The 24982-nt window shown below is 41.0% G+C and overlaps 1 protein-coding gene across 3 annotated transcripts in view; it reads right to left on the bottom strand.

Moving 5' to 3' along the window:
- zfyve9a (zinc finger, FYVE domain containing 9a) overlaps positions 1-24982 on the bottom strand; it is a 51979-nt gene that overhangs the window by 19019 nt on the left and 7978 nt on the right. For 2 of the 3 annotated variants that reach the window (XR_007944237.1, XR_007944238.1), the window contains exons 2-10: positions 19850-19954; positions 17881-17988; positions 10276-11717; positions 7680-7779; positions 6377-6553; positions 5330-5493; positions 4237-4366; positions 3090-3212; positions 1778-1933 (exon numbers count right to left, since the gene is read on the bottom strand). Coding sequence is in view for 1 of the 3 variants with exons in the window: in XM_051953261.1 (XP_051809221.1) it covers positions 1778-1933; positions 3090-3212; positions 4258-4366; positions 5330-5493; positions 6377-6553; positions 7680-7779; positions 10276-11717; positions 17881-17950 (2341 nt within the window). In the remaining 2 variants the exon portion in view is untranslated. The remainder of the gene's footprint in view (positions 1-1777; positions 1934-3089; positions 3213-4236; positions 4367-5329; positions 5494-6376; positions 6554-7679; positions 7780-10275; positions 11718-17880; positions 17989-19849; positions 19955-24982) is intronic. The other variant, XM_051953261.1, reaches the window with a different exon arrangement.

Genomic DNA, 24982 nt, shown 5'->3' with positions numbered 1-24982 from the left:
TACAGGAGACGTGAGGAGGAGGGATGAAATATGAGAAGGAGAAGGTGGGGAGTGAAGAGGAATAATGTAATATTTTTATGGGGGCAATAGAATAAAATCAGGAAAGAAAATGTTGAGTTCTCATCCTCTAAAAAAAGCTAGATACAAAGACTGGGATTACTGTCTGTTTAGAACATATTAAGTTCAGCTGTGAATAAAGACTCGGCTGCTCACTCTACAACCTCATATTACCCACCAACGGTTCATGTTTCTGATTATCTGACGGAGAGATCAATGGCTTCAGATGGCACACAACACAATAACCCTAATGGCCAGAAAAAAGCTCAGCGGCTGGGACTTGCTAAAGCCAGCACTTTATCCCGAGGCCTGGCGCTGACGCCGACTTAATCAGGAGCGACGTGAACAACATGGCTCCTCTCCAGCAGCTTGAAACTGCTCCGGTGCAAATATGAAAAAGGAAACAGCCTGAAGAGAGCGAGCCGTCAAAGTCAGAGGATATTAGCCGTCTTTGCTCTGCAGCATACAGACTTAAAAACACAAGACAAGCAGCAGAGGGGTGTCACGCTTGGAGGGAGGCGACCTGACAGCAGGACGCTGATGTTGGGACCATTTTTCATAAAACAGACACAGTGGTGGGCAGTAACCTGGTTTTAAATAGAGCTAAAATAAATGCATCTGTGGCCTCTGGAACAGAAAGTAGAGCTCAAACAATTTCCCCCATGAAACTAAAAGAAAACGCATGCAAAAACTGGACAGTAAAAACAGAGCCATAATCACCATTCCATATGACCGAGGGATAACAGAACCCATTCAATGAGAAAACACAACATTTACACAGCAGTAAAGCCAGACACCGAACTCCAACAGCTACTAGTTCACCCCAAAAGATAAAAGACCACCAATGAAACATCATTTATGAAATTCCATGTAGATCATTGGAGAAACAGGAAGAGCTTTCAGTACAAGAAAAAAAAGGAACACAATGTGAAAAAGAAGTCCCTCTAACACCTGGACTCCATCCTCCAGAGACCATCAGTCGGACGACGGGGGGCGTGGCCAGATCTGACAGATTCTGAATGATCTGTCAGATCGGTCACCTGATAAAAATGACGTCATCAACAAGTCATCACAGGTCATCAACATGACATCACACGTCATCAACACGTCATCAAAGGTCATCAACATGACATCATAGGTCATCAACATGACATCACAGGTCATCAACATGACATCACACGTCATCAACACGTCATCAAAGGTCATCAACATGACATCACAGGTCATCAACATGACATCACAGGTCATCAACACGACATCACACATCATCATAGGTCATCCACACGTCATCACAGGTAATCATACATCATCACACTTCATCAATACGTCAACATGTCATCACATGTTATCACATATCATCCACATATCACATGTCATCAACACACCAACAACATGTCATCACAGGTCATCAACACGCCAGATGACGCTCTGAGGAAGACTGCAGACACGGTTGAAACATGTCAGAAGGTAAAACAATCACCCTCACTAACTTTGTCAGATAAAAAGAATCGCTAATCAAATATAAGAAAACAACAAAATAAATATCATCTATTTTCCTCCTGTTATTCCACACTACCTTTAGACTTTGCTTGTTTTTTTTACCTACAGACCTGCAGACAGAACTACTAATGAGCTGTTTCCTCCCCCTAGAGAGCTCCACGGTAGAGGTGGACTGATTCTACAGGGAGCCTCCTGGTGGAGCTGCTGGTGTTGTTCTCACCACTGAGGGCCTCCTGGTAGAGCTGCACGAAGTGGGTGAAGATGTCTTTGGGAACGGTCTTCTCGTCTGGGAGACACTGGAGCAGGATGACGACCTCCGCCTGGCCGACAGCGTGCATGCCCTTCGTCGTCACGTACCAGCACTTCCTGTTTACGTCTGCGGGTTAAAAAGGCAGATAACTTGTGAGTTAAAACAGAGGCATGGACATTACAAAAGAACAGAAGCGTGACTCCAACATCTGTCAAGAACATTTTTAAAGGAGGATAAAAAGTAAAAATAAATAAATAAATAAATAAAAGTGTTCAAGTCAAATCAACACCAAGTGTGGCAAATTAAAGGAAAGGGAAAGCAATAAAAGACTGGAACATCTTTAGAACACTTTAACATCAGGCTGAATGCAGTCAGATAAAAACACGAGGTTAAATCTGCAGAAAGAAAGATTAGAATGCATTATCTACCTATTAATGTCTGAGCTTTGGGGCTGTTGCTGTGATGTTCTGGTCAGGTCTGAATACCTCATAATGTACATTTGTCTGATATTTAACCCTCGTGTCGTCCTGCAGGTCAAATCGACACATTTTAAAGTTTGAAAATGTGGAAAAAAAAAAAAAATTTTCACAGTGAAACTTCTGATGTCCACATTTTCAACATTTTTGGGAAATCTTTGAACATTTTTTGGTAGATGAAAGAAATTTTAAAGATGTTTCTTAAGAACATTCACATAAAAATCAAACAAAATCCAGCAAAATTTTTTTTGTGAATGTTCTTAAAGAAACTATTAGACGTTTCCCTGATACATATGTAACCACTTTAGATATTTTTAGGATTTTTTTTGAAGATTTTTACTAATTTTTTGAAAATATTTACAAGAATCTCGTCAAATTTTGAAGATTTTTTTTAAATACAATTTTTTATTTAACTATTGGAATTTTTCCCCTGAAGGTTTTAAAATTTTTCCAAAATCTGGAGATTTTTTGTTGCTGAATTTTTGGATTTTTTTCAGACAAATGAAGATGTAAATGACGACAACAGGAGGGTTAAGTCCTGAATCAAAGCTGTTCCTTAAATCCAAAGCAGCGTTACATATTCTACATAAAACGGGCTACAGAGAACTCCGCTGGCGTTTGACTACGTCTGGGAATGGTCACTCAGTCAGAGCTAAATCAGGCGTGATTAAAAATGCACGTATTGCAAATATGTGTTTTACAGTTTCCCTTATGTCGTCATAAAATGATTAATTCAGAAGCAGGTCTGCACACTCGTTACTATCGCTGTAAAACGCCTCCAGATCAGTGCTTTAAACGTGACTCACAGTTGACCAGCTTGACCATGGCCAGCAGGTTGGCGTTGAGCACAAACACCAGCGGGTCTGGACCTCCTTCCTCCAGCTGCTGCATCAGGACGATCTCAGACGGCCTCTCCTCCACCGCATAATCTGAAGGTGAGATGGAGGAGGAGAAGAAAAAGGAGGAGGAAGAGGAGGAGGAAAAGATGAAGAAGGAGGAGGAGAAGCAGGAGGGGAAGCAGGAAAAGGAGAAGAAGATGATGAACAAGGAGGAGAAGGTGAAGAAGAAGAAGTACAAGAGGAAGGAGGAGAAAAAGATGGAAAAGGAAGATGAGAAGGTGAAGAAGAAGGAGGAAAAGGAGGAGAAGAAGAAAGAGAAGGAGAAGAAGATGGGAAGAAGGAGAAGATGAAGAAAGACGAGGTGGAGAAGAAGAAAAAGGAGAAAACAGGAAAATTAGGAGTAGGAAAAGGAAGGGGAGAAGAAGAACAAGAAGGAGTAGAAGGAGGAGGAGGAAGAAGGAGGAAGAGGAGGAGAAGGAAAAGGAGGAAAAGATGAAGGAGAGGAGGAAGAAGGAGGAGGAAGAGAAGAAAATGAAGAGCAAGGAGGAGAAGAAGAAAAGATGAGAAGAAGGAGAAGATGAAGAAAAGGAAGGAGGAGGAGAGGGAGAAGGAAGAAGAAGACCGAGAAGAAAGAAGAGGTGGAGAAGAATAAAAAGAAGAAGGAGAAGGGAAAATTAGGAGGAGGAAAAGGAGAGGGAGAAGAAGAACAAGAAGGAGTAGAAGAAGAAGGAGGAGGAGGAGAAAAAGAAAGAGAAGAGAAAGGAGAGGAAGTAGAAGAAGAAGGAGGCAAAGACGAAGCAGAAGAAGAGAGATGCAGAGGAAGGAGTGAAGGAAAAGTCAGACAAGTTTGTAGAACGAGGATGAGAGGGTGGAGATGAGGGTGAGGAGGGAGTGATGAAGACGGTGAAGGATTCATACGATGAGTGAAGCCAGACACAGGAAGACGACCACACGAAGCTGAGCAGCTGCAAACCCTCCCACCCCGTTAAACGTCATCACAGCATTCCCACATCTCCTCCTCAGCGATGAAACATGAGCGGTGACAAAAAGCCGGAGAAACACAGCGGACAGCACAACGAGCAGGCAGCAGAATGGTGAGGATGAGGGCAAGCACCTGTGATGTGGCCTCCCGTACCTCCTTTGACTCCGGTGGAGATGAGGATGGGAGGGAGTCCGTCCTCCGGGATCAGGCTGAGGGAGCTGCCCACGGGGCTGCCCACCGGGGCAACAGGAGGATGGGCCGCCTGGAAGGGGGGGGAGACGTGGAGTTAGACGTAGCACAGTGAAATATACTGACAGTCAATAGAAACTTTGAGGTAGAAATGTACGCAGAATTCTTCCAAATTTGGGGGATTTTTTAAAATAAAATTTTAAAGGGAAACTTACATTACATTAAAACTTCTATTTTCTTTAAGAACATTCACAAAAAAACTACCAAAATCCGACTAAAACTTTTTTTTACATTTCTTTTTTTCCACCAAAAAATGTTCAAATATTTCCCAAAAATGTTGAAAATGTCAGAAGTTTCACTGTGAAAATGTATTTTTTTCCCCCCATATTTTCAAACTTTAAACCGGATTATTTTGACCCACAGGACGACACGAGGGTTAATATTCGTCCTGGCCTGATCTAAATGTTCTCTCCTTTAAGCCATTTGTCTTTGATAAACTGTGAGGTGCTAAAGCATGAAAGCAGCAGGAAAAGCACAGCAGGAGCCTCTGGAAATCAACGTCTTCACACATTCTTCTGGTGAACTAAGAATTCGTCAACCGTCGCATGTGAAAGCCTGATTTTATGCTCCTGTTCTGTCTGCAAAGCATAACCAGGCCGTCTGAGATGTAAACAAACGCCGTGTTCAACCGGCCATGAATCATCCTGACACACACACACCACCACCACATCAACAACAACTTCTACGGCTGTTTTTTGTCGTTGTGACTTTAACATATCAGTCGTCTGGAGCATGTCGGCTTATAGTGAGTTCATTCCAGCTTTATTAAAACCACAGGGACTTCTAATTCAGATCACGCAACCAGCAACGTGTCTTTAGAACTTCGCTAACTGCCTGTTTGTTGCAGTCTGAGACTAAACCACCAAGAGTCCCACAGAAAGAGTTCCTTGTGGCCTCCTTTAGCGAGCCGGAGACGACCACACAGGCTAATCTAATAGCATTAGTTGTGGCTGGATGCTCGGCGTGCCAGGCCTACCTCTGAGGCCTCAGAAGAGGAGGATTTATTGGAATACGTGGAGATGGCGAGCGACTGAGAGGGGCCGGCGCTGGAGGTCGCAGGTTTGGGCGATTCTGCTGCGTCTCCGTTTGGTAGAACTCCATCAGCAAACCAAACCCTCCTCTGCTCCCGAGAGATCGACGCTAAACACAAAAACACGTCATACTTCAATGTCAACATTCATGCAGACAGAGGGAAACATAACAGGGTTACGCAATTTAAAAAAAAAACGTTTGACGTGTTGATGACGCGTTGATGACATGATGACGTGTTGATGACGCGTTGATGACATGTTGATAACGTGTTGATAACGTGTTAATGACGTGATGTGTTGATGACGTGTATATGACGTGATGACGTGTTGATTTTGGCAGATGACGTGGTGATGACAGTTGATGACGTGTGATGTTGCGCTGATGACGCGTGATGACGTGTTGACGTGTGATGACATGATGACGTGCAGATGATGTGTGATGACGTGCAGATGATGTGTGATGACATGTGTTGACGTGTCGATGTGTGATGACGTGTTGACGTGTGAGGACATGATGACATGCAGATGATGTGTGATGACATGTGTCGACGTGTCGATGTGTGATGACGTGTTGACGTGTGATGACGTGTTGACGTGTCGATGTGTGATGACGTGTCGACGTGTGATGACGTGTTGGCGTGTGATGACATGATGACATGCAGATGATGTGTGATGACATGTGTTGACGTGTCGATGTGTGATGATGTCTCGACATGCAGATGATGTGCGATGACGTCTCGATGATGTGTGATGACGTGCGGACGATGTGGTATGACGTGTTGATGGTGTGCGATGACGTGTTGACGGACGTGTCGATGTGTGATGACGTGTCGATGATGTGGTATGACATGTCGATGACGTGTTGATGACTTAAATGAGGTATCAGAAAAAGAATATTGATCTAACTTGGAGAACACTTGGGGACAGAATGACAGAGTAAAAGGTGAAAGTGAGATGTGTACGAGTGTTTTTACTCTTGGTAAAGGTCGTACCCTCATTGCCGGGTTGTTTCAGGACTCCTACAGGCACCATGACGGTGGGAGGAGGCGAGCTGAGCACCCCAGAGGCCTGGGCCTGCTGCAGGGGAGGGATGGTGGAGCAGTACTCGGCCGGGTTGTTGGGGTTCGGACTCTGATTGCTCGCAGTGGACGGCGTCTCCCATGATTGAGCTGATGGACAGAAAACATCAAGAGCAGAAATAACGAAGCAGGAGTCAGCATGTGTAGATCATAACAGTCTGAAAACAGCCCCACAATTTAACCAGTTGTTTCTTGTATTATACATAAAATAACGTACACATGCAGAACACACGCCTGTGCTCAGCTCATTCAGTTTGTTGGTACGTTTATATTACACAGACACCTTCTGTGGTGCCGTGATTTCTGATCATCAATAATAATAAAGATCATAAAACGCTGCTTCTCTAACAACGCCATATGGGGGAATGGACAGCCTTGGAGGAGGACTGATCTGAGTGATTTTCTTGTTTATAAAGCAGCTGGACTAGCCTAGCCGCGCTAGACAACCTACGGCAACGAATTTAATTCTCTGCCAGGGTGGGTCTAGTTACCCTCCATAAGGCTCGAGGCTGGATTCTCCTAAAACTGGCCGGACCAATCACCATGAAGTGTAGAGTCAGAAGGCGGGCGTAACTAAGTGACGACAGAGGCGCGACGATTCTGACAGAAACAACCGGCGCACAATAAACAGTTATCTTTCGACTCGGCTTTGGCCACAGCCCTTAAAGATTTGAAGCTAAAATTCAACTTGAAAGATAAACAAAGGACGGCACTGAAGTGTTTCATTGAGAAGAAAGACGTATTTGGACTTATGCCGACGGGATATGGCAAATCCTTAATATACCAGTTGGCTCCGCTGGTTGGGAAGCTAATGGGACTTAGCCACAATCCGCCGGCGCTCTAGGAACTACGTCAGCCTATTCGTTGTGCTGATTGGTTGTATACCTACCCAATTGCTGCAGAGGGATTTGAAAGACAACCTTTTAGCCCTCCTCCCTCCCTGTCGAGCGGCCCTAGACCCTTGTGTCTTCAGAACATGGGTCTAGCGCGGCTAGGCTACGACTGGACCGCATTAACATACAGCACACAAAACTCCAACAAATACACTTCTGCAACACTTTTCTATTCTACTAATTTATATCAAGAACAAAAAATAAAGAGTAATAACGTGCAAGCATTCCTCTGAGGGCCGTATTTATTCACCGTACTGCTCACATGTGCACACAGAAACCCAACACAGAGGCGATAAAGAAGCGACCTTCTGGTTGATGCTCACCGTTAGTGAGAGCAGAGTGACAGGTGACACAAACTCGAGCCTCCTTCCTGTCCATGTACACCAGCCGACACTTCAGGCTGCAGCACGCCGCACAGAACACCTGAGAAGAAGAAGAAACGCTTCGTTCACGCCACGAGCCTTCAAACGACGAGCACAAAACCACACAACACTTCCACTGTGAGGACGCCAGGAAGTGAAGCAGCTGCAGTTTGTCTTGTTGTTGTCTGACTTTGGTCGCTTGTTTCATGTTTTTGTCGTCTCATTTTTGCCATTTTGTGTTTTGTTTTATTCAGTGTTTTGCACCATTTTGTTGTTTCATTTCTAGTTTTGGTCATTTTGGGGTGTTTTTTTCATCTCACTTGTGTTGTTAGTCTATTTTTTTGGCGTTTTGTGTCTTTTTGATTTGTCCATCGTTTTGTCATTTTGTAATTTTCTTGTCTAACATCTTGCCTCTTTGTTCTGTTTCGTGTTGTCTCATTTTGTTTCCTGTTGTCGTTTTGTGTCTCATTTTTGTAACATTTTGTCTTTTCTTGTCTCACATTTTTGTCGTTTTGTATCTCGCTTTTGTCATTCTGCGTTTCCTTTTTGTCTAGATTGTGTTCTTTGTCTTATTTGTGTCATTTTGTGTTTCGCTTTATTCATTGTTTTGTGTGTTGTTTTTGCCATTTTGGGGTTTTTTTCTTGCTTGTGTTTGAGTAATATCCTGTCTTGCTTATGTCCACATTTTTGTCGCTTTGGAACTTTTTTATCAATTTTTTGTCTCTTTTTTGTTTTGTGTCATTTGTCGTGTCTCATCTTTGCAATATTTTGTCTTGTTTTTTGTCTTTTTTTTCCATCTTTTTTTGTCATTTGTCTATCTTTTGCCGTTTCGTCATCTCGGGTTTTGTTTTTTTGCCGTTTTGTGTCCGTGGAAGCTCTGAGGATCCCGCTGCGTCTGCTGTTCAGGTGTTTGTGTTGCTGCAGAGCTGGCTCCTCCCTGCTACAGTGGCAGAGTGTTTGTTTGTTTACCACCATGGGAAATAAAGCAGCAGTCCGGCGACGTTCCAGTGCAGCGTCAGCGACCACGACTTCAGAGAAAAGCCCTGCATGGACACACTGCACTAATGTGTGTGAGGACAGAACGCTAGCAAGATACCGGCACACCCACCGAGTGCATCTGCAAAGGAAGGCCAGGACCGCATTCATTTACCTCCTTTATCCACTACAGCAACGGTGTAGGGTGTCTAACATGAGGCCCGTGGGCCGAAAGCGGTCCTCCAGAGGGTCCAATCCGGTCCTCAGAGTGTAAAAATTACAGAGAAGACATTAACTGCAGATTGTACATTAGTAAAACTATAAATTTAAAATCATTTCTAGACCATGACAAGTTGTTTGGATCGTAGAGTAAAATACTAGATTGTTCTTTTGTCTGATTTTTGTAATATTTTGTCCTGTTTTTGTCTGACTTCATGCCATTTTGTTTCTTGTTTTTGTCATTCTGCGTTTCCTTTTTGTCTCATTTTGTGTTTGGCTTTATTCATCGTTTTGTGCGTCGTTTTCGGCATTTTGGTTTTTTGTCTCGCTTGTGTAATTTTCTGTCTCCTTTTTGTCCACATTTTTCCGCTTTGTAACTGTTTTAATCAAATTTTTGGTCTCTTTTCTGTTTTGTTCGTGTCGTTTGTCTCATTTTTTGTCGTTTTGTGTCTCTTTTTTGGAATATTTTGTGTTGTTCTTGTCTTTGTCATTTGTCTCATCTTTTTGTTGTTTTGTTTCTCACTTCTGTATTTTTTCTCCCTCGTTTTTGTCATTTGTACATTCTTTTGTCGCTTTGTAAGTTTTTGTCAGATTTTTTATGGCTGTGTTCCGTTTCGTGTCGTTTGTCTCTTACTTCTCGTTCTTGCCATTTTGTGCCTCATTTTTGTAATATTTGTCATGTTTTTGTTGTTTTTTTCCTCTGAGATTTGTTGCTTTGGTCATAAAGTAAAATACTACATTTCACTGAAAGTTTCCCTTTAAAGATTTATTCTTAAAAAGTCCCCCAAATTTGGCAAGAAAATTCTTGTAAATATTTTCAAAAAATGAGGAAAAATCTTCAAAAATAAAATCCTAAAAATATCTACAGTGTTCACACATATATCAGGAAAAGTTCGCTTTGACAGATCTGTCCGATCGGTCACGTGATAAAAAGGACACGTGAGCACACGTCAGACGACGTTCTGAAGAAGGCTGCAGATGAAACATGTCAGCAAGGTAAAACCATCCTTTCTTTGCTGGTTTGTCGGTATAAAAAGCAACGTTATCCTATTATAATAGACGACAAAATGAACATCATTCAACTATTTTCAACATTTTTTTTTCCCCACCAAGAAATATTCAAAAATTTCCAAAAAATGTTAAATATGGACATTAGAAGTTTCACTGTGAATATATTTATATTATATTTTCCACATTTTCAAACTTTAAAACGGGTCAGTTTGACCTGCAGGACAACATGAGGGTTAAAAGTAGCTGCACTAGAAAAAAAAACATTTTTATTAAATTCATCCTGAAGCGACAAAATCGCCCCAGAAACAAAAGCCACGCTGCTGTAATCACCGCTTCTCCCCCCACCACTGACCTTCCCGCAGGCCCTGCAGTGGTGCCTCCTCTTGGTGAAGGTGAACTTGACGTCGCATTTCATGCAGACGGGAGCCTGGGAGTCAGGGACCCACACAGGGGCCACTTCTCCCAGGGAGCTGGCCGGTTTCCTGCCCAGAGCGCCCTGCTGGCCGGCCTGGAGGTCGTTGTCTGGGCTCTCTGAGGGCATCGGGGCAGGACAGTGAACGGCTCCGTCTCCGTTCACGCCCACCGTGCTCTGGTCCGGCCCGCTGGGCGGCGTCTCAGAGGGAGTCCCTCTCCGACTCTGGTTCTCCAGGTTCTTGTTCTTGCTGACGGCAGACGGGCCCAGCTGGTTCTGGACCTGGCCCGACAGCGGCTGAGGGATCTGGAGCTTGAGGCTGACCGGCTGCTTGGGTCGCGCCCCTCCGTACGGGACGCTGACGGGCTGCAGCCGGTTGTTGAGCTTTGGTTGGACGTTCCCCGACCCTCCTGCTCCTCCATCGCCGCTCTCCTGTTTGCTCTCCTCCATCTCCTTCTCCTCAGTCACAGAGTCCTCTTTGGAGGGGACAGGAGAAGGAGAAAAGCCCTCCTCCTCCTCCTCCTCGTCCTTCTCTTCCGTCTCCTTCGGCTTGGAGCTGCTCTCCTGCTCCAAACCGTTGGGAAGGCTCGGTATTCTGAGGAGGAGTTGGTCTGTTTGTCCCTCTGGACCACAGCTCCGTTCCTTGTCCTCAGGAGGAGACACACCGTTCTCCTCCAGCTCCTCCTTCTCCACATTCACACTTTCTCTCTGTTCCTCTTGTGAGTCTGCAGTTTGCCTTTCTGAACCAAAGTCCTGTAGAACATCTGAACAGCTCTCATCTTTAAGGCCTTCTCCATTCTGTGCCGAATGCTCCACATCTGGATGGATTTTATGCTCCACATCTGCACGGATTTTATGCTCCACATCTGGATGGATTTTCTCTGCTTGCTCCTGTCCTAATCCCACCTCAAAAGTGAAGTGAGTGTGAGACAGAGCGTGTCCTCCTCCTCCGGCTGAAGCAGCGATCTCCTCATGTTGAGCCTCCTGGTCAGAAGCTCCAGGCTGGACGTCTGCTCCAGAACCGGGCTCTCTGCTGAGCCCGTCTGGTTGTGGGCTGGCCGGGCAGCCGTTCTCCACAGCGGGCGGTGAGAGGTCGTCGGTGCCCACCAGCTTGCCGATGTTGGGCTGGGGCAGCGGGGGGCTGTGGACGTCCGCCGGCCTCTCCTCTGCCCAGGACGGAGGCTCGGGGCCGGGGTGTCTTTTGGGGTCGGCTCCCGGAGAGGCGCTGGAGGACGAGTCGGGGAGGGTCTTGAAGGGCAGGGGGCTCTCCCGGGGGCTGAGGTCTGCGTGGGCCAGGGCGGGGTTCAGAGACAGCATGTGGGCTGGAGGGGCCAGGATCTGGGTCCACTTCGCATCCGAGAGGATGGGAGTGTCCGTCTCATCTGTGGAGGAAGAAGAGAAGAAAAGTGAGGACTGTATGGACGTCAGCTGCAGGAAAAGTTTATTTTTATAGTCCTTTACAACAGTTTACAACAACCAAAGGGTGAGCAAAGAGCGTCACAGTGAAAAAAATAGAAAATAACTTAAAAACAACAAAATAACTTAAAACAGGACAAACATTGACACCTACGGACAAGTTTAGAATCAGCAGGTAACCTCAGCATGTTTTTGGACTGTGGGAGGAAACCGACACATGTACAGAGAGAACACGGAGATTACATGTAGGAAGACCCCAGGAAGGACGGGATGAGAGAGAAAGAGAGAGAGAGAGAGAGAGAGAAAGAAATAAAGAAAGATAGATCGATCCCAGGAAGGACGGGATGAGAGAGAAAGAGAGAGAGAGAGAGAGAGAGAAAGAAATAAAGAAAGATAGATCGATCCCAGGAAGGACGGGATGAGAGAGAAAGAGAGAGAGAGAGAAAGAAATAAAGAAAGATAGATCGATCCCAGGAAGGACGGGATGAGAGAGAAAGAGAGAGAGAGAGAAAGAAATAAAGAAAGATAGATCAATCCCAGGAAGGACGGGATGAGAGAGAAAGAGAGAGAGAGAGAGAGATAGAGAGAGAGAAATAAAGAAAGATAGATCGATCCCAGGAAGGACGGGATGAGAGAGAGAGAGAGAGAGAGAGAGAAATAAAGAAAGATAGATCGATCCCAGGAAGGACGGGATGAGAGAGAAAGAGAGAGATAAAAATAAAAAGAAAGACAGATAGCAAGAAAAATAGAAAGACAAATATATAAAGAAGGGTAGAGATAGAAAAATGAAAAGACAGACAAAGAAAAAAGACAAAAAAGAAAAAAGAAAATTAAAAAGAAAGACAGACAGAAAGATCTAAAAAAAAGATTATTTAAAATGATTTAAAGTGACAGTGGTAGTAGGAAAACAGCGGGATCAATCATATGATAATCAAGGACTAAAACAGCTGATCTGTCAATCAATTCGTCATAAATCAACAGTTTCACCAGATACAGAGCATTTATTAGCTCTATATCTCTCATATAAAACTGTTTATCCTGATTTTCTGCGTACTTTGCAGGTTTCTTGTGAAATCTAAAATCAGAGTAAGCAGCTGCTGGTAAAAAAAAAATCATGAACCTGAGAGCAAAGATCCATTCCCAGGTGATGGAAAGAGCTGAAAACGGCAGGAACAAACCAGGGGACGCACTGAGAAATGAGGCTGGCATGGAGCAGGAGATGAGCGTGTGGACGGACTGGGAGATTCTGAGAAAGTGGGCCGAACGTTTCACCGTGGGACCCGTCAGTCAGGACGCTGCGTAACAGGAGCTGAAAATTCTCAGAATATTTCTATAAAACGACTTCCTCACAGCGCGCCGTCAGCTTCTGGAGAACGAGCTCCTCCCTGCCGTGGAATTCACGCTAAGCTCTTCCAGTACGACGTTCAGACACACATTCAGACACGCCGAGTTAATCTGCCGAGCTGCATCTCTGGCAGACGGCCGATCATCGCTCACAGCCAAAACACACACAGAGAGAACATTAAAATACACTCTGTGTGTGTGAAGCGGCATTTCTTTCTGCCGTAAATCCAGAAAAAGAGCAAAGCATTTGTGCAGGAGAGCTGAGAGTCTGCAGATCCACGGTTTATCTTACCATCACCAGAAATCAATCTGAAGGTTAGTTTTACCAGATTTTTATTCATTCACAGATGAAACAAAAAAAACACATCAAGCATTAAATGTTTATTAGTTGTACAGAACTGAAGGTAATTTATTCAAATATTCACTTTATGACAGTCAGAAAGACAGATAGAAAAAAGAAAGAAGTGTGCAGATCCACGGCTCAGCGTTTACTTTACCATCACCAGAAATAAACTCTGTGGAACCACAAACAGGCCCCAGCACAGTTTACCTACTTATTGTGATCATTAGCGGGATGAAAAAAAGGACAACCTTCTCGTCTCGTACAAAAGCCCGAGGGAAACGGAAAACCCAATTAGTGCTATTCCCTGTGTGGCCGCCCTCAATCAGCACCTGTAGACGTTACTCAAACCGACGGGCGGCGGCTGACGCTCCGACACCGAGACGATTCACTCACAGGGTTGCAGAATGAAACTAATGACAGAAACTTCAACCTCACAGATACACCTTCTGAAGCTAAATGACTCACCGCTCCTCTTCTGTCCACATCTGTTAACCCTCTACACCCCAAAATAACCAAAATGATTTCAGCTTTCCTACTAACAGCGACTTCTGAATTCTGGAGCTAAGTTATGGGTTTTTCTAGTTATTCTGGAGCTAAGTTATGGGGTTTTTCTACTTATTCTGGAGCTAAGTTATGGGGTTTTTCTACTTATTCTGGAGCTAAGTTATGGGGGTTTTCTACTTATTCTGGAGCTAAGTTATGGGGTTTTCTAGTTATTCTGGAGCTAAGTTATGGGGTTTTCTAGTTATTCTGGAGCTAAGTTATGGGATTTTCTAGTTATTCTAGAGCTAAGTTATGGGGTTTTCTACTTATTCTGGAGCTAAGTTATGGGGTTTTCTAGTTATTCTGGAGCTAAGTTATGGGGTTTTCTACTTATTCTGGAGCTAAGTTATGGGGTTTTTCTAGTTATTCTGGAGCTAAGTTATGGGGTTTTTCTAGTTATTCTAGAGCTAAGTTATGGGGTTTTCTAGTTATTCTGGAGCTAAGTTATGGGATTTTCTAGTTATTCTAGAGCTAAGTTATGGGGTTTTCTACTTATTCTGGAGCTAAGTTATGGGGTTTTCTAGTTATTCTGGAGCTAAGTTATGGGGTTTTCTACTTATTCTGGAGCTAAGTTATGGGGTTTTTCTAGTTATTCTGGAGCTAAGTTATGGGGTTTTTCTAGTTATTCTAGAGCTAAGTTATGGGGTTTTTCTAGTTATTCTAGAGCTAAGTTATGGGGTTTTCTAGTTATTCTGAAGCTAAGTTATGGGGTTTTTCTAGTTATTCTGGAGCTAAGTTATGGGGTTTTCTAGTTATTCTGGAGCTAAGTTATGGGGTTTTTCTAGTTATTCTGGAGCTAAGTTATGGGTTTTTCTAGTTATTCTGGAGCTAAGTTATGGGGTTTTCTAGTTATTCTGGAGCTAAGTTATGGGGTTTTCTAGTTATTCTGGAGCTAAGTTATGGGGTTTTCTACTTATTCTGGAGCTAAGTTATGGGGTTTTTCTAGTTATTCTGGAGCTAAGTTATGGGGTTTTTCTAGTTATTCTAGAGCTAAGTTATGGGGTTTTTCTAGTTATTCTAGAGCTAAGTTATGGGGTTTTCTAGTTATTCTGAAGCTAAGTTATGGGGTTTTTCTAGTTATTCTGGAGCTAAGTTATGGGTTTTTCTAGTTATTCTGGAGCTAAGTTATGGGGTTTTTCTAGTTATTCTGAAGCTAAGTTATGGGGTTTTTCTAGTTATTCTGGAGGTAAGTTATGGGGTTTTTCTAGTTATTCTAGAGCTAAGTTATGGGGTTTTTCTAGTTATTCTAGAGCTAAGTTATGGGTTTTTCTAGTTATTCTGAAGCTAAGTTATGGGGTTTTTCTAGTTATTCTGGAGCTAAGTTATGGGGTTTTCTAGTTATTCTGAAGCTAAGTTATGGGGTTTTCTACTTATTCTGGAGCTAAGTTATGGGGTTTTTCTAGTTATTCTGGAGCTAAGTTATGGGTTTTTCTAGTTATTCTGGAGCTAAGTTATGGGGTTTTTCTAGTTATTCTGAAGCTAAGTTATGGGGTTTTTCTAGTTATTCTGGAGGTAAGTTATGGGGTTTTTCTAGTTATTCTAGAGCTAAGTTATGGGGTTTTTCTAGTTATTCTAGAGCTAAGTTATGGGTTTTTCTAGTTATTCTGAAGCTAAGTTATGGGTTTTTCTAGTTATTCTGGAGCTAAGTTATGGGGTTTTCTAGTTATTCTGAAGCTAAGTTATGGGGTTTTCTACTTATTCTGGAGCTAAGTTATGGGGTTTTTCTAGTTATTCTGGAGCTAAGTTATGGGGTTTTTCTAGTTATTCTGAAGCTAAGTTATGGGGTTTTCTACTTATTCTGGAGCTAAGTTATGGGGTTTTTCTAGTTATTCTGGAGCTAAGTTATGGGGTTTTCTAGTTATTCTGAAGCTAAGTTATGGGGTTTTCTAGTTATTCTGGAGCTAAGTTATGGGGTTTTTCTAGTTATTCTGGAGCTAAGTTATGGGTTTTTCTAGTTATTCTGGAGCTAAGTTATGGGGTTTTCTAGTTATTCTGAAGCTAAGTTATGGGGTTTTCTAGTTATTCTGGAGCTAAGTTATGGGTTTTTCTAGTTATTCTGGAGCTAAGTTATGGGGTTTTTCTAGTTATTCTGGAGCTAAGTTATGGGTTTTTCTAGTTGTTCTGGAGCTAAGTTATGGGGTTTTCTAGTTATTCTGAAGCTAAGTTATGGGGTTTTCTAGTTATTCTGGAGCTAAGTTATGGGTTTTTCTAGTTATTCTGGAGCTAAGTTATGGGGTTTTCTAGTTATTCTGGAGCTAAGTTATGGGGTTTTTCTAGTTATTCTGGAGCTAAGTTATGGGGTTTTCTAGTTATTCTGAAGCTAAGTTATGGGGTTTTCTAGTTATTCTGGAGCTAAGTTATGGGGTTTTTCTAGTTATTCTGGAGCTAAGTTATGGGTTTTTCTAGTTATTCTGGAGCTAAGTTATGGGGTTTTCTAGTTATTCTGAAGCTAAGTTATGGGGTTTTCTAGTTATTCTGGAGCTAAGTTATGGGTTTTTCTAGTTATTCTGGAGCTAAGTTATGGGGTTTTTCTAGTTATTTTGGAGCTAAGTTATGGGGTTTTTCTAGTTATTCTGGAGCTAAGTTATGGGTTTTTCTAGTTATTCTGGAGCTAAGTTATGGGGTTTTTCTAGTTATTTTGGAGCTAAGTTATGGGGTTTTTCTAGTTATTCTGGAGCTAAGTTATGGAGTTTTTCTAGTTATTCTGGAGCTAAGTTATGGGGTTTTTCTAGTTATTCTGGAGCTAAGTTATGGGGTTTTCTAGTTATTCTAGAGCTAAATTATGGGTTTTTCTAGTTATTCTGAAGCTAAGTTATGGGTTTTTCTAGTTATTCTGGAGCTAAGTTATGGGTTTTTCTAGTTATTCTGGATCTAAGTTATGGGGTTTTCTAGTTATTCTGGAGCTAAGTTATGGGTTTTTCTAGTTATTCTGAAGCTAAGTTATGGGTTTTTCTAGTTATTCTGGAGCTAAGTTATGGGGTTTTCTAGTTATTCTAGAGCCAAGTTATGGGTTTTTCTAGTTATTCTGAAGCTAAGTTATGGGTTTTTCTAGTTATTCTGGAGCTAAGTTATGGGGTTTTCTAGTTATTCTAGAGCTAAGTTATGGGGTTTTTCTAGTTATTCTGAAGCTAAGTTATGGGTTTTTCTAGTTATTCTGGAGCTAAGTTATGGGGTTTTCTAGTTATTCTAGAGCTAAGTTATGGGTTTTTCTAGTTGTTCTGAAGCTAAGTTATGGGGTTTTTCTAGTTATTCTGGAGCTAAGTTATGGGGTTTTCTAGTTATTCTAGAGCTAAGTTATGGGTTTTTCTAGTTGTTCTGAAGCTAAGTTATGGGGTTTTCTAGTTATTCTGGAGCTAAGTTATGGGGTTTTCTAGTTATTCTAGAGCTAAGTTATGGGTTTTTCTAGTTATTCTGAAGCTAAGTTATGGGGTTTTTCTAGTTATTCTGGAGCTAAGTTATGGGGTTTTTCTAGTTATTCTGGAGCTAAGTTATGGGGTTTTTCTAGTTATTCTGGAGCTAAGTTCTGGAGTTATGGAGACCTGTTTTTACAACTTAACCCATGTTGGTCGCTGTTTCTTCCTGTTTCCAGAGTTTTATTCTATCTAATTTCACTTCCATGAAGACGGCTTTCCTTTTCTTCCAAGCATCAGAAGAGTCTGACTTACGCTGGGAGCCATAATGAAGGTAAAAAGTGAGTGAACGTTGCACAATCCAAGGTGGAGTACAACCAGAGAATGTGAGGTCAATGACGTCGTAAACCGAGGACTTCCTGTTAATGGCGTTACTGTGACTTCTCTCTACGTCTGCTCATGGTTGTGCTGCTTCCATGTTGCAGTTTGAGCTCACGGTGAGTAAAAAAGAAACGCTCAGAAAGAGTTGAATCTGACGCAGAATCTCACCTTCGTTCTGCTCGAACTCGTCCAGCACCTTGTCCAGGTTGAAGGCCTCGGCCTGGAAGTAATTCTCCATGGGTCAGGAAGCTCCACCCTGCCGACGGCCGCGTGAACCTGGAAGCAGGAGGAGCACGTCTTCAGTCTCAGATTCACTCACGTTTCCATACTGGATGTATCAGAATCATATCTCCTTTTCCACATCCTTATCCTCTGCTCACTTCATGATTTATTGGAGCAGAAATATCCCCTCTACATGTCTTTCCCTCCTGAGCAGCTCTCTCTTTGTCATCACTCTGGGGTCACGGAGAAAAATGAGCACAATCTAAGTCTTTTTATGATTGGAAAATTTCCTGGTGAGAATTAACTGATGGGGGGGGAGCTCTGACACCCAGGATGAGAAACGTCTCTCCTCAATTAACAAATTAATGGTTTGATCATTTAGTGAGAACGGTTCTGCCCGAGGCGACATCTCTAATCCACTTCAGAGGAGCAAGAAAGTCTATCCAGAAAAAAAACATTCATCACATTTGAGAAACATGTCACACAATTCATTGGCTATCTGAATAGTTTTGGATTAATTCTGCATTTACCTACAACTCATTTGAGTTTGAGACGACCAGAAAAAGGAAACAGCCAACGCTTAGCCACCCTACTGCGATTATTTGGCATAAAATTCTACCGTCACACTCTCATTTTATTTAACCCTCCTGTTGTCTTCATTTGTGGGCAAAAAAAAGATTGTTTCCTTGTGTGAAAAAAAAAAACCCAAAAATTCAGCAAAAAAAATCCACAAATTTCTGAAAATTTGCAAAACCTTCAGGAAGAAAATTCCAATAATTCCTAAAAAGCATCCCTTAAAGTTGTATTTTAAGGGAAATCCCCACAGATTTGGCAAGAAAACTCTTGTAAATATTTCCAAAAAATTAGTAAAAGTCTTCTAAAAAAATCCTAAAAAATATATAAAGTGATTACAGATGCATCAGTAAAACTTCTAAAATTTTATTTAAGGACGTTCACATAAAAATACATTTGTGCATGTTTTTAACAAACATATTTAACATTTCTTTGTTTCGACCAAAAGATGTCCCAAAAATGTTGAAAATGTGGACATCAGAAGTTTCACTGTGAAATATAGTTTCCTTGTCTGAAAAAAAAAAATCCCAAAATTCTGCAAAAAAAAAAAAAAACCTCTCCAAATTTCAGAAAATTTGCTAAACCTTCAGGATGAAAATTCCAGTAATTCCTTAAAGGTTTCCCTTAAAAATTGTATTAAAAAAATCCCCCAAATTTGGCAAGAAAATGTTGTAAATATTTTCCAAAAATTAGCAAAAATCTTCCAAAAAATCCCCAAAATATATAAAGTGATTCCATATATATCAGTAAAACTTCTGATATTTTCTTTAAGAACATTCACATAAAAATCAATCAAAATCCAGCAAATTTTACAGGATTTTGGTAGATTTTTTTGTGAAGAAACATTTTTAACATTTTTCTACCAAAGAATTTTCAAAAATTTCCCAAAAATGTTGAAAAAGTAGACATCAGAAGTTTCACTGTGAAAATATGTTTTTTTCCACATTCTCAAACTTTAAAACGGGTCATTTTGATCTACAGGACGACACGAGGGTTAACTCAGCTAAATGAAAACTATAAGACCAGGAGAAGGCAGTATTTTGTATCCATTAAGCTCCTGTTGAATGTTAAGTTAAAAAAAAAACATCAAATGCAAAACGCTCCTTTGCAGGTGTTAGAGCAGCATGATTTCATTCTCTCCATATCAGGCATGAAGGGTAATTTCTCATCTCCTAAAGGTGGATGAAATAGGAAAATATCATGCAAATATATATATCACAGGTGAAACTTACAACTCCACTTTATATCCTGCACTCAGCTCACCTTTCCTGCAGGTTATCCAGGTGCTGTGAATGAGAACTTCACTGGCAGTTATCTACTTGTGAACTCTGCTGCTCCTCACCTGCACAGAGGTCCTCCTCAGCAGTCCCCGGTGGTGGTTTGTTCTCAGTGGATTTCCCTCTTAGTTCTCACTTCACCCAGTCTGGCAAGCGCCCAGCGCCCACACCTGAGACAGAGAGGGAAACACCGATCAGTAAAAAGCTGCTGCTCAACTTATGTGGCAAAAACACGACGTAGCTTCACTCCTGGACGCACTGCAAGGAGATACGACGTGTGAATTTACAGCAGGAAACAGGAAACTCATGACTGGACAACACAATCAGAAGCATGAATGGAGAAAAGCTGAATCTGTGCTCAGTAAACCTGCTCAGTCTGTCCTTGCTGATGAGGAGACCTTGGCGTGGTGATGTGATGAGGCGTGAAGAGTGTGTGTGTGTGTGTGTGTGTGTGTGTGTGTGTGTGTGTGTGTGTGTGTGTGTGTGTGTGTGTGTGTGTGTGTGTGTGTGTGTGCTGAACTTCAGGGTCATTCTCATCAGGACAGCAGCGACCAGGGATTACACCAGAGACCAGATATTCCGCAGAGCGAAGGAGCAGCGTCGACACATTTTCTGCTTAGTTTAAGACGTGAGCACGGGATGACGAGATGTCAGCACAAACCAGGAGGCCACGCATGTAGCGTGTACTTAAGGTCATATCATTTCAGTCAATATAGTAAAAAATACAGTAAAAACACAGACAAAATATAGTAAAAATACAGAGAATATATGGTAAAAAATACTGAAAATATAGCAAAAATCCAGCAAAAATCCAGAAAAATATAGTAAAAATACTGTAAAAACATAGCAAAAATACAGTAAAAATATAGAAAAGTGCCAATAAAAATACAGAAAAAAATAGCAAAAATACAGTAAAAATATAGAAAATATACAGTAAAAAATATTGAAAACAGCAAAAATACAGTAAAAATAAAGAAAAATATAGTAAAAATACTGTAAAAAGAGAAAATATACAGTAAAAAATATTGAAAACAAAAACACAGTAAAAATCTAGTAAAAATAAAGAAAAATATAGTAAAAATACTGTAAAAACATAGCAAAAATACTGTAAAAATATACTAAAAATAAAGAAAAAATACAGTAAAAATATAGAAAATATATCGTAAAAATACAGTAAATATATAGCAAAATACAATATAAATATAGCAAAAATATAATGAAGATAAAGAAAAAACAGTAAAACATTGAAAATATACAGTGAAAATGTCAAAAATATAGCAAAAATACACAAAAAATATAGTAAATATATAGTAAAAATAGAGCTAAAATATATCAAAAACAGTGAAGATAAAGAAAAAAATACAGTAAACGTATAGAAAAACTATATCAAAATAATAAAAGTATAGTAAAAATGTGGTAAAAATATAGAAAATATATAGAACAATATAGTAAAAATATAGTAAAGATATAGAAAAATACAAGACTGTAAAACAACAGACTGAAGCTTCTTAGCTTAGATAATAATGTGACACATTCTGCTTTTCTACTCAGTGTAATGATAGCTTTTATTCAGCCCTAAAAACTACTGAAAATTCAACACCTAGCTCTGCTCATAATCAGGAGATCTTTGATTTGCCTCCTCAGCCTTGACTGCATTGATTAAAATTTGGATTAAATGTGGCAACAGTCCTGGTACGAAAGAAAAACACTTCTGAAGTTTTATGTGAAGCTGGACCAATTAAAGCCGCAACATCTTCGTAGAACAAACGAAAAGATAAACTAGCTATGACCAAGAGGGAGACGGATGCTGTCGACGTCGGACGAGTCCCACAAAGCTTGAAAATGACAAGGAGTTTTTACAATCCAGAATCTGAAGAGCGTGAGATGATCCAGTCAGGTGAGAGTGAATTAACATCACATTACGGACGACTGAACGGGAGCGACATCTGAGCGCCAAAACGTCCCCTCATCCGACCTCTGCACCGTTTACTGCCCTCCAAACTGAATGAAAGAGTTCTAAAATAGTCTTCCACCTTAAGAGCCTGAGCAGCTCCAGTGCACTCACAAAAAAAACACAAACACACAGATACGGCTCCACGAGGACAGCAGCCCATCCCTGATTAAGATTTAATTACTCTGCAGAGGCGCTGAATAATGCAGCTTCAGTCAAAGTGCGTGAAAGAGTTGTATTTTTAGGCATGTAAACTTGGAAAGATGCTTTAAAGGAGACATACGAGCATGAGAGAGGGTGTCAGTCAGAGAGTCTGCAGGAATTAAAAAGAAAAGGAAAACAGTCCTGCAGCTACACATTCTTCAGAAAACACTGTGTGCAAACATGCTGCAACTCAACTAAGGACCAATCAGAAGATAGAGAACGTGCACGACAGAACAGCTAACCTGATGACAAGTCCAAAAACAGCTAAAAAACAGTCTGAAGCACGCCTAAAATCAGTCAAGACAAGTCCAAAAACAGCTAAAAAACAGTCTGAAGCACGCCTAAAATCAGTCAAGACAAGTCCAAAAACTGCTAAAAAACAGTCTGAAGCACGCCTAAAATCAGTCAAGACAAGTCCAAAAACAGCTAAAAAACAGTCTGAAGCACGCCTAAAATCAGTCAAGACAAGTCCAAAAACAGCTAAAAAACAGTCTGAAGCACGCCTAAAATCAGTCGAGACAAGTCCAAAAACAGCTAAAAAACAGTCTGAAGCACGCCTAAAATCAGTCGAGACAAGTCCAAAAACAGCTAAAAAACAGTCTGAAGCACGCCTAAAATCAGTCGAGACAAGTCCAAAAACAGCTAAAAAACAGTCTGAAGCACGCCTAAAATCAGTCAAGACAAGTCCAAAAACAGCTAAAAAACAGTCTGAAGCACGCCTAAAATCAGTCAAGACAAGTCCAAAAACAGCTAAAAAACAGTCTGAAGCACGCCTAAAATCAGTCAAGACAAGTCCAAAACAGCTAAAAAACAGTCTGAAGCACGCCTAAAATCAGTCAAGACAAGTCCAAAAACAGCTAAAAAACAGTCTGAAGCACGCCTAAAATCAGTCAAGTCCAAAAACTGCTAAAAAACAGTCTGAAGCACGCCTAAAATCAGTCAAGACAAGTCCAAAAACAGCTAAAAAAACAGTCTGAAGCACGCCTAAAATCAGTCAAGACAAGTCCAAAAACTGCTAAAAAACTGTCTGAAGCACGCCTAAAATCAGTCAAGACAAGTCCAAAAACAGCTAAAAAACAGTCTGAAGCACGCCTAAAATCAGTCAAGACAAGTCCAAAAACAGCTAAAAAACAGTCTGAAGCACGCCTAAAATCAGTCAAGACAAGTCCAAAAACAGCTAAAAAACAGTCTGAAGCACGCCTAAAATCAGTCAAGACAAGTCCAAAAACAGCTAAAAAACAGTCTGAAGCACGCCTAAAATCAGTCAAGTCCAAAAACAGCTAAAAAACAGTCTGAAGCACGCCTAAAATCAGTCAAGACAAGTCCAAAAACAGCTAAAAAACAGTCTGAAGCACGCCTAAAATCAGTCAAGTCCAAAAACAGCTAAAAACAGTCTGAAGCACGCCTAAAATCAGTCAAGACAAGTCCAAAACAGCTAAAAAACAGTCTGAAGCACGCCTAAAATCAGTCAAGACAAGTCCAAAAACAGCTAAAAAACAGTCTGAAGCACGCCTAAAATCAGTCAAGTCCAAAAACAGCTAAAAAACAGTCTGAAGCACGCCTAAAATCAGTCAAGACAAGTCCAAAAACAGCTAAAAAACAGTCTGAAGCACGCCTAAAATCAGTCAAGACAAGTCCAAAAACAGCTAAAAAACAGTCTGAAGCACGCCTAAAATCAGTCAAGACAAGTCCAAAAACAGCTAAAAAACAGTCTGAAGCACGCCTAAAATCAGTCAAGACAAGTCCAAAAACAGCTAAAAAACAGTCTGAAGCACGCCTAAAATCAGTCAAGACAAGTCCAAAAACTGCTAAAAAAAACAGTCTGAAGCACGCCTAAAATCAGTCAAGACAAGTCCAAAAACAGCTAAAAAACAGTCTGAAGCACGCCTAAAATCAGTCAAGACAAGTCCAAAAACAGCTAAAAAACAGTCTGAAGCACGCCTAAAATCAGTCAAGACAAGTCCAAAAACTGCTAAAAAACAGTCTGAAGCACGCCTAAAATCAGTCAAGACAAGTCCAAAAACAGCTAAAAAACAGTCTGAAGCACGCCTAAAATCAGTCAAGACAAGTCCAAAAACAGCTAAAAAACAGTCTGAAGCACGCCTAAAATCAGTCAAGACAAGTCCAAAAACAGCTAAAAAACAGTCTGAAGCACGCCTAAAATCAGTCAAGTCCAAAAACAGCTAAAAAACAGTCTGAAGCACGCCTAAAATCAGTCAAGACAAGTCCAAAAACAGCTAAAAAAAACAGTCTGAAGCACGCCTAAAATCAGTCAAGACAAGTCCAAAAACAGCTAAAAAAAACAGTCTGAAGCACGCCTAAAATCAGTCAAGACAAGTCCAAAAACAGCTAAAAAACAGTCTGAAGCACGCCTAAAATCAGTCAAGACAAGTCCAAAAACAGCTAAAAAACTGTCTGAAGCACGCCTAAAATCAGTCAAGACAAGTCCAAAAACAGCTAAAAAACTGTCTGAAGCACGCCTAAAATCAGTCAAGACAAGTCCAAAAACAGCTAAAAAACAGTCTGAAGCACGCCTAAAATCAGTCAAGTCCAAAAACAGCTAAAAAACAGTCTGAAGCACGCCTAAAATCAGTCAAGTCCAAAAACAGCTAAAAAACAGTCTGAAGCACGCCTAAAATCAGTCAAGACAAGTCCAAAACTGGGTTCAAAAACAGCCAACAAAACGATCCAAATTCAGTCTTAAAACAAGTTCAAAAGCAGGTCGAAAACCAGACATTAACCAGCATAAAATCATTCTGAGAAGAGACACAAAATGACAAAAACGAGACACAAAATGACAAAACGAGACGCAAAATGACAAAAATGAGACGCAAAATGACAAAAATGAGACACAAAATGAAAAAATGAGATACAGTACAAAAACAATAAAAATGTGACACAAAATGACAAAAATGAGACAAAATGACAAAAATGAGACACGAAACAACAAAAATGTGACAAAAAAATGACAGGAGACACAAAATGACAAAAACAAGATGCAAAATGGAAAAAAATGAGACGCAAAACAACAAAAATGTGACAC

This window comes from Acanthochromis polyacanthus, chromosome 9 (assembly GCF_021347895.1).
Source record: "Acanthochromis polyacanthus isolate Apoly-LR-REF ecotype Palm Island chromosome 9, KAUST_Apoly_ChrSc, whole genome shotgun sequence".
NCBI lineage: Eukaryota > Metazoa > Chordata > Actinopteri > Pomacentridae > Acanthochromis > Acanthochromis polyacanthus.
This window is presented reverse-complemented; position numbering and strand designations above follow the sequence as displayed.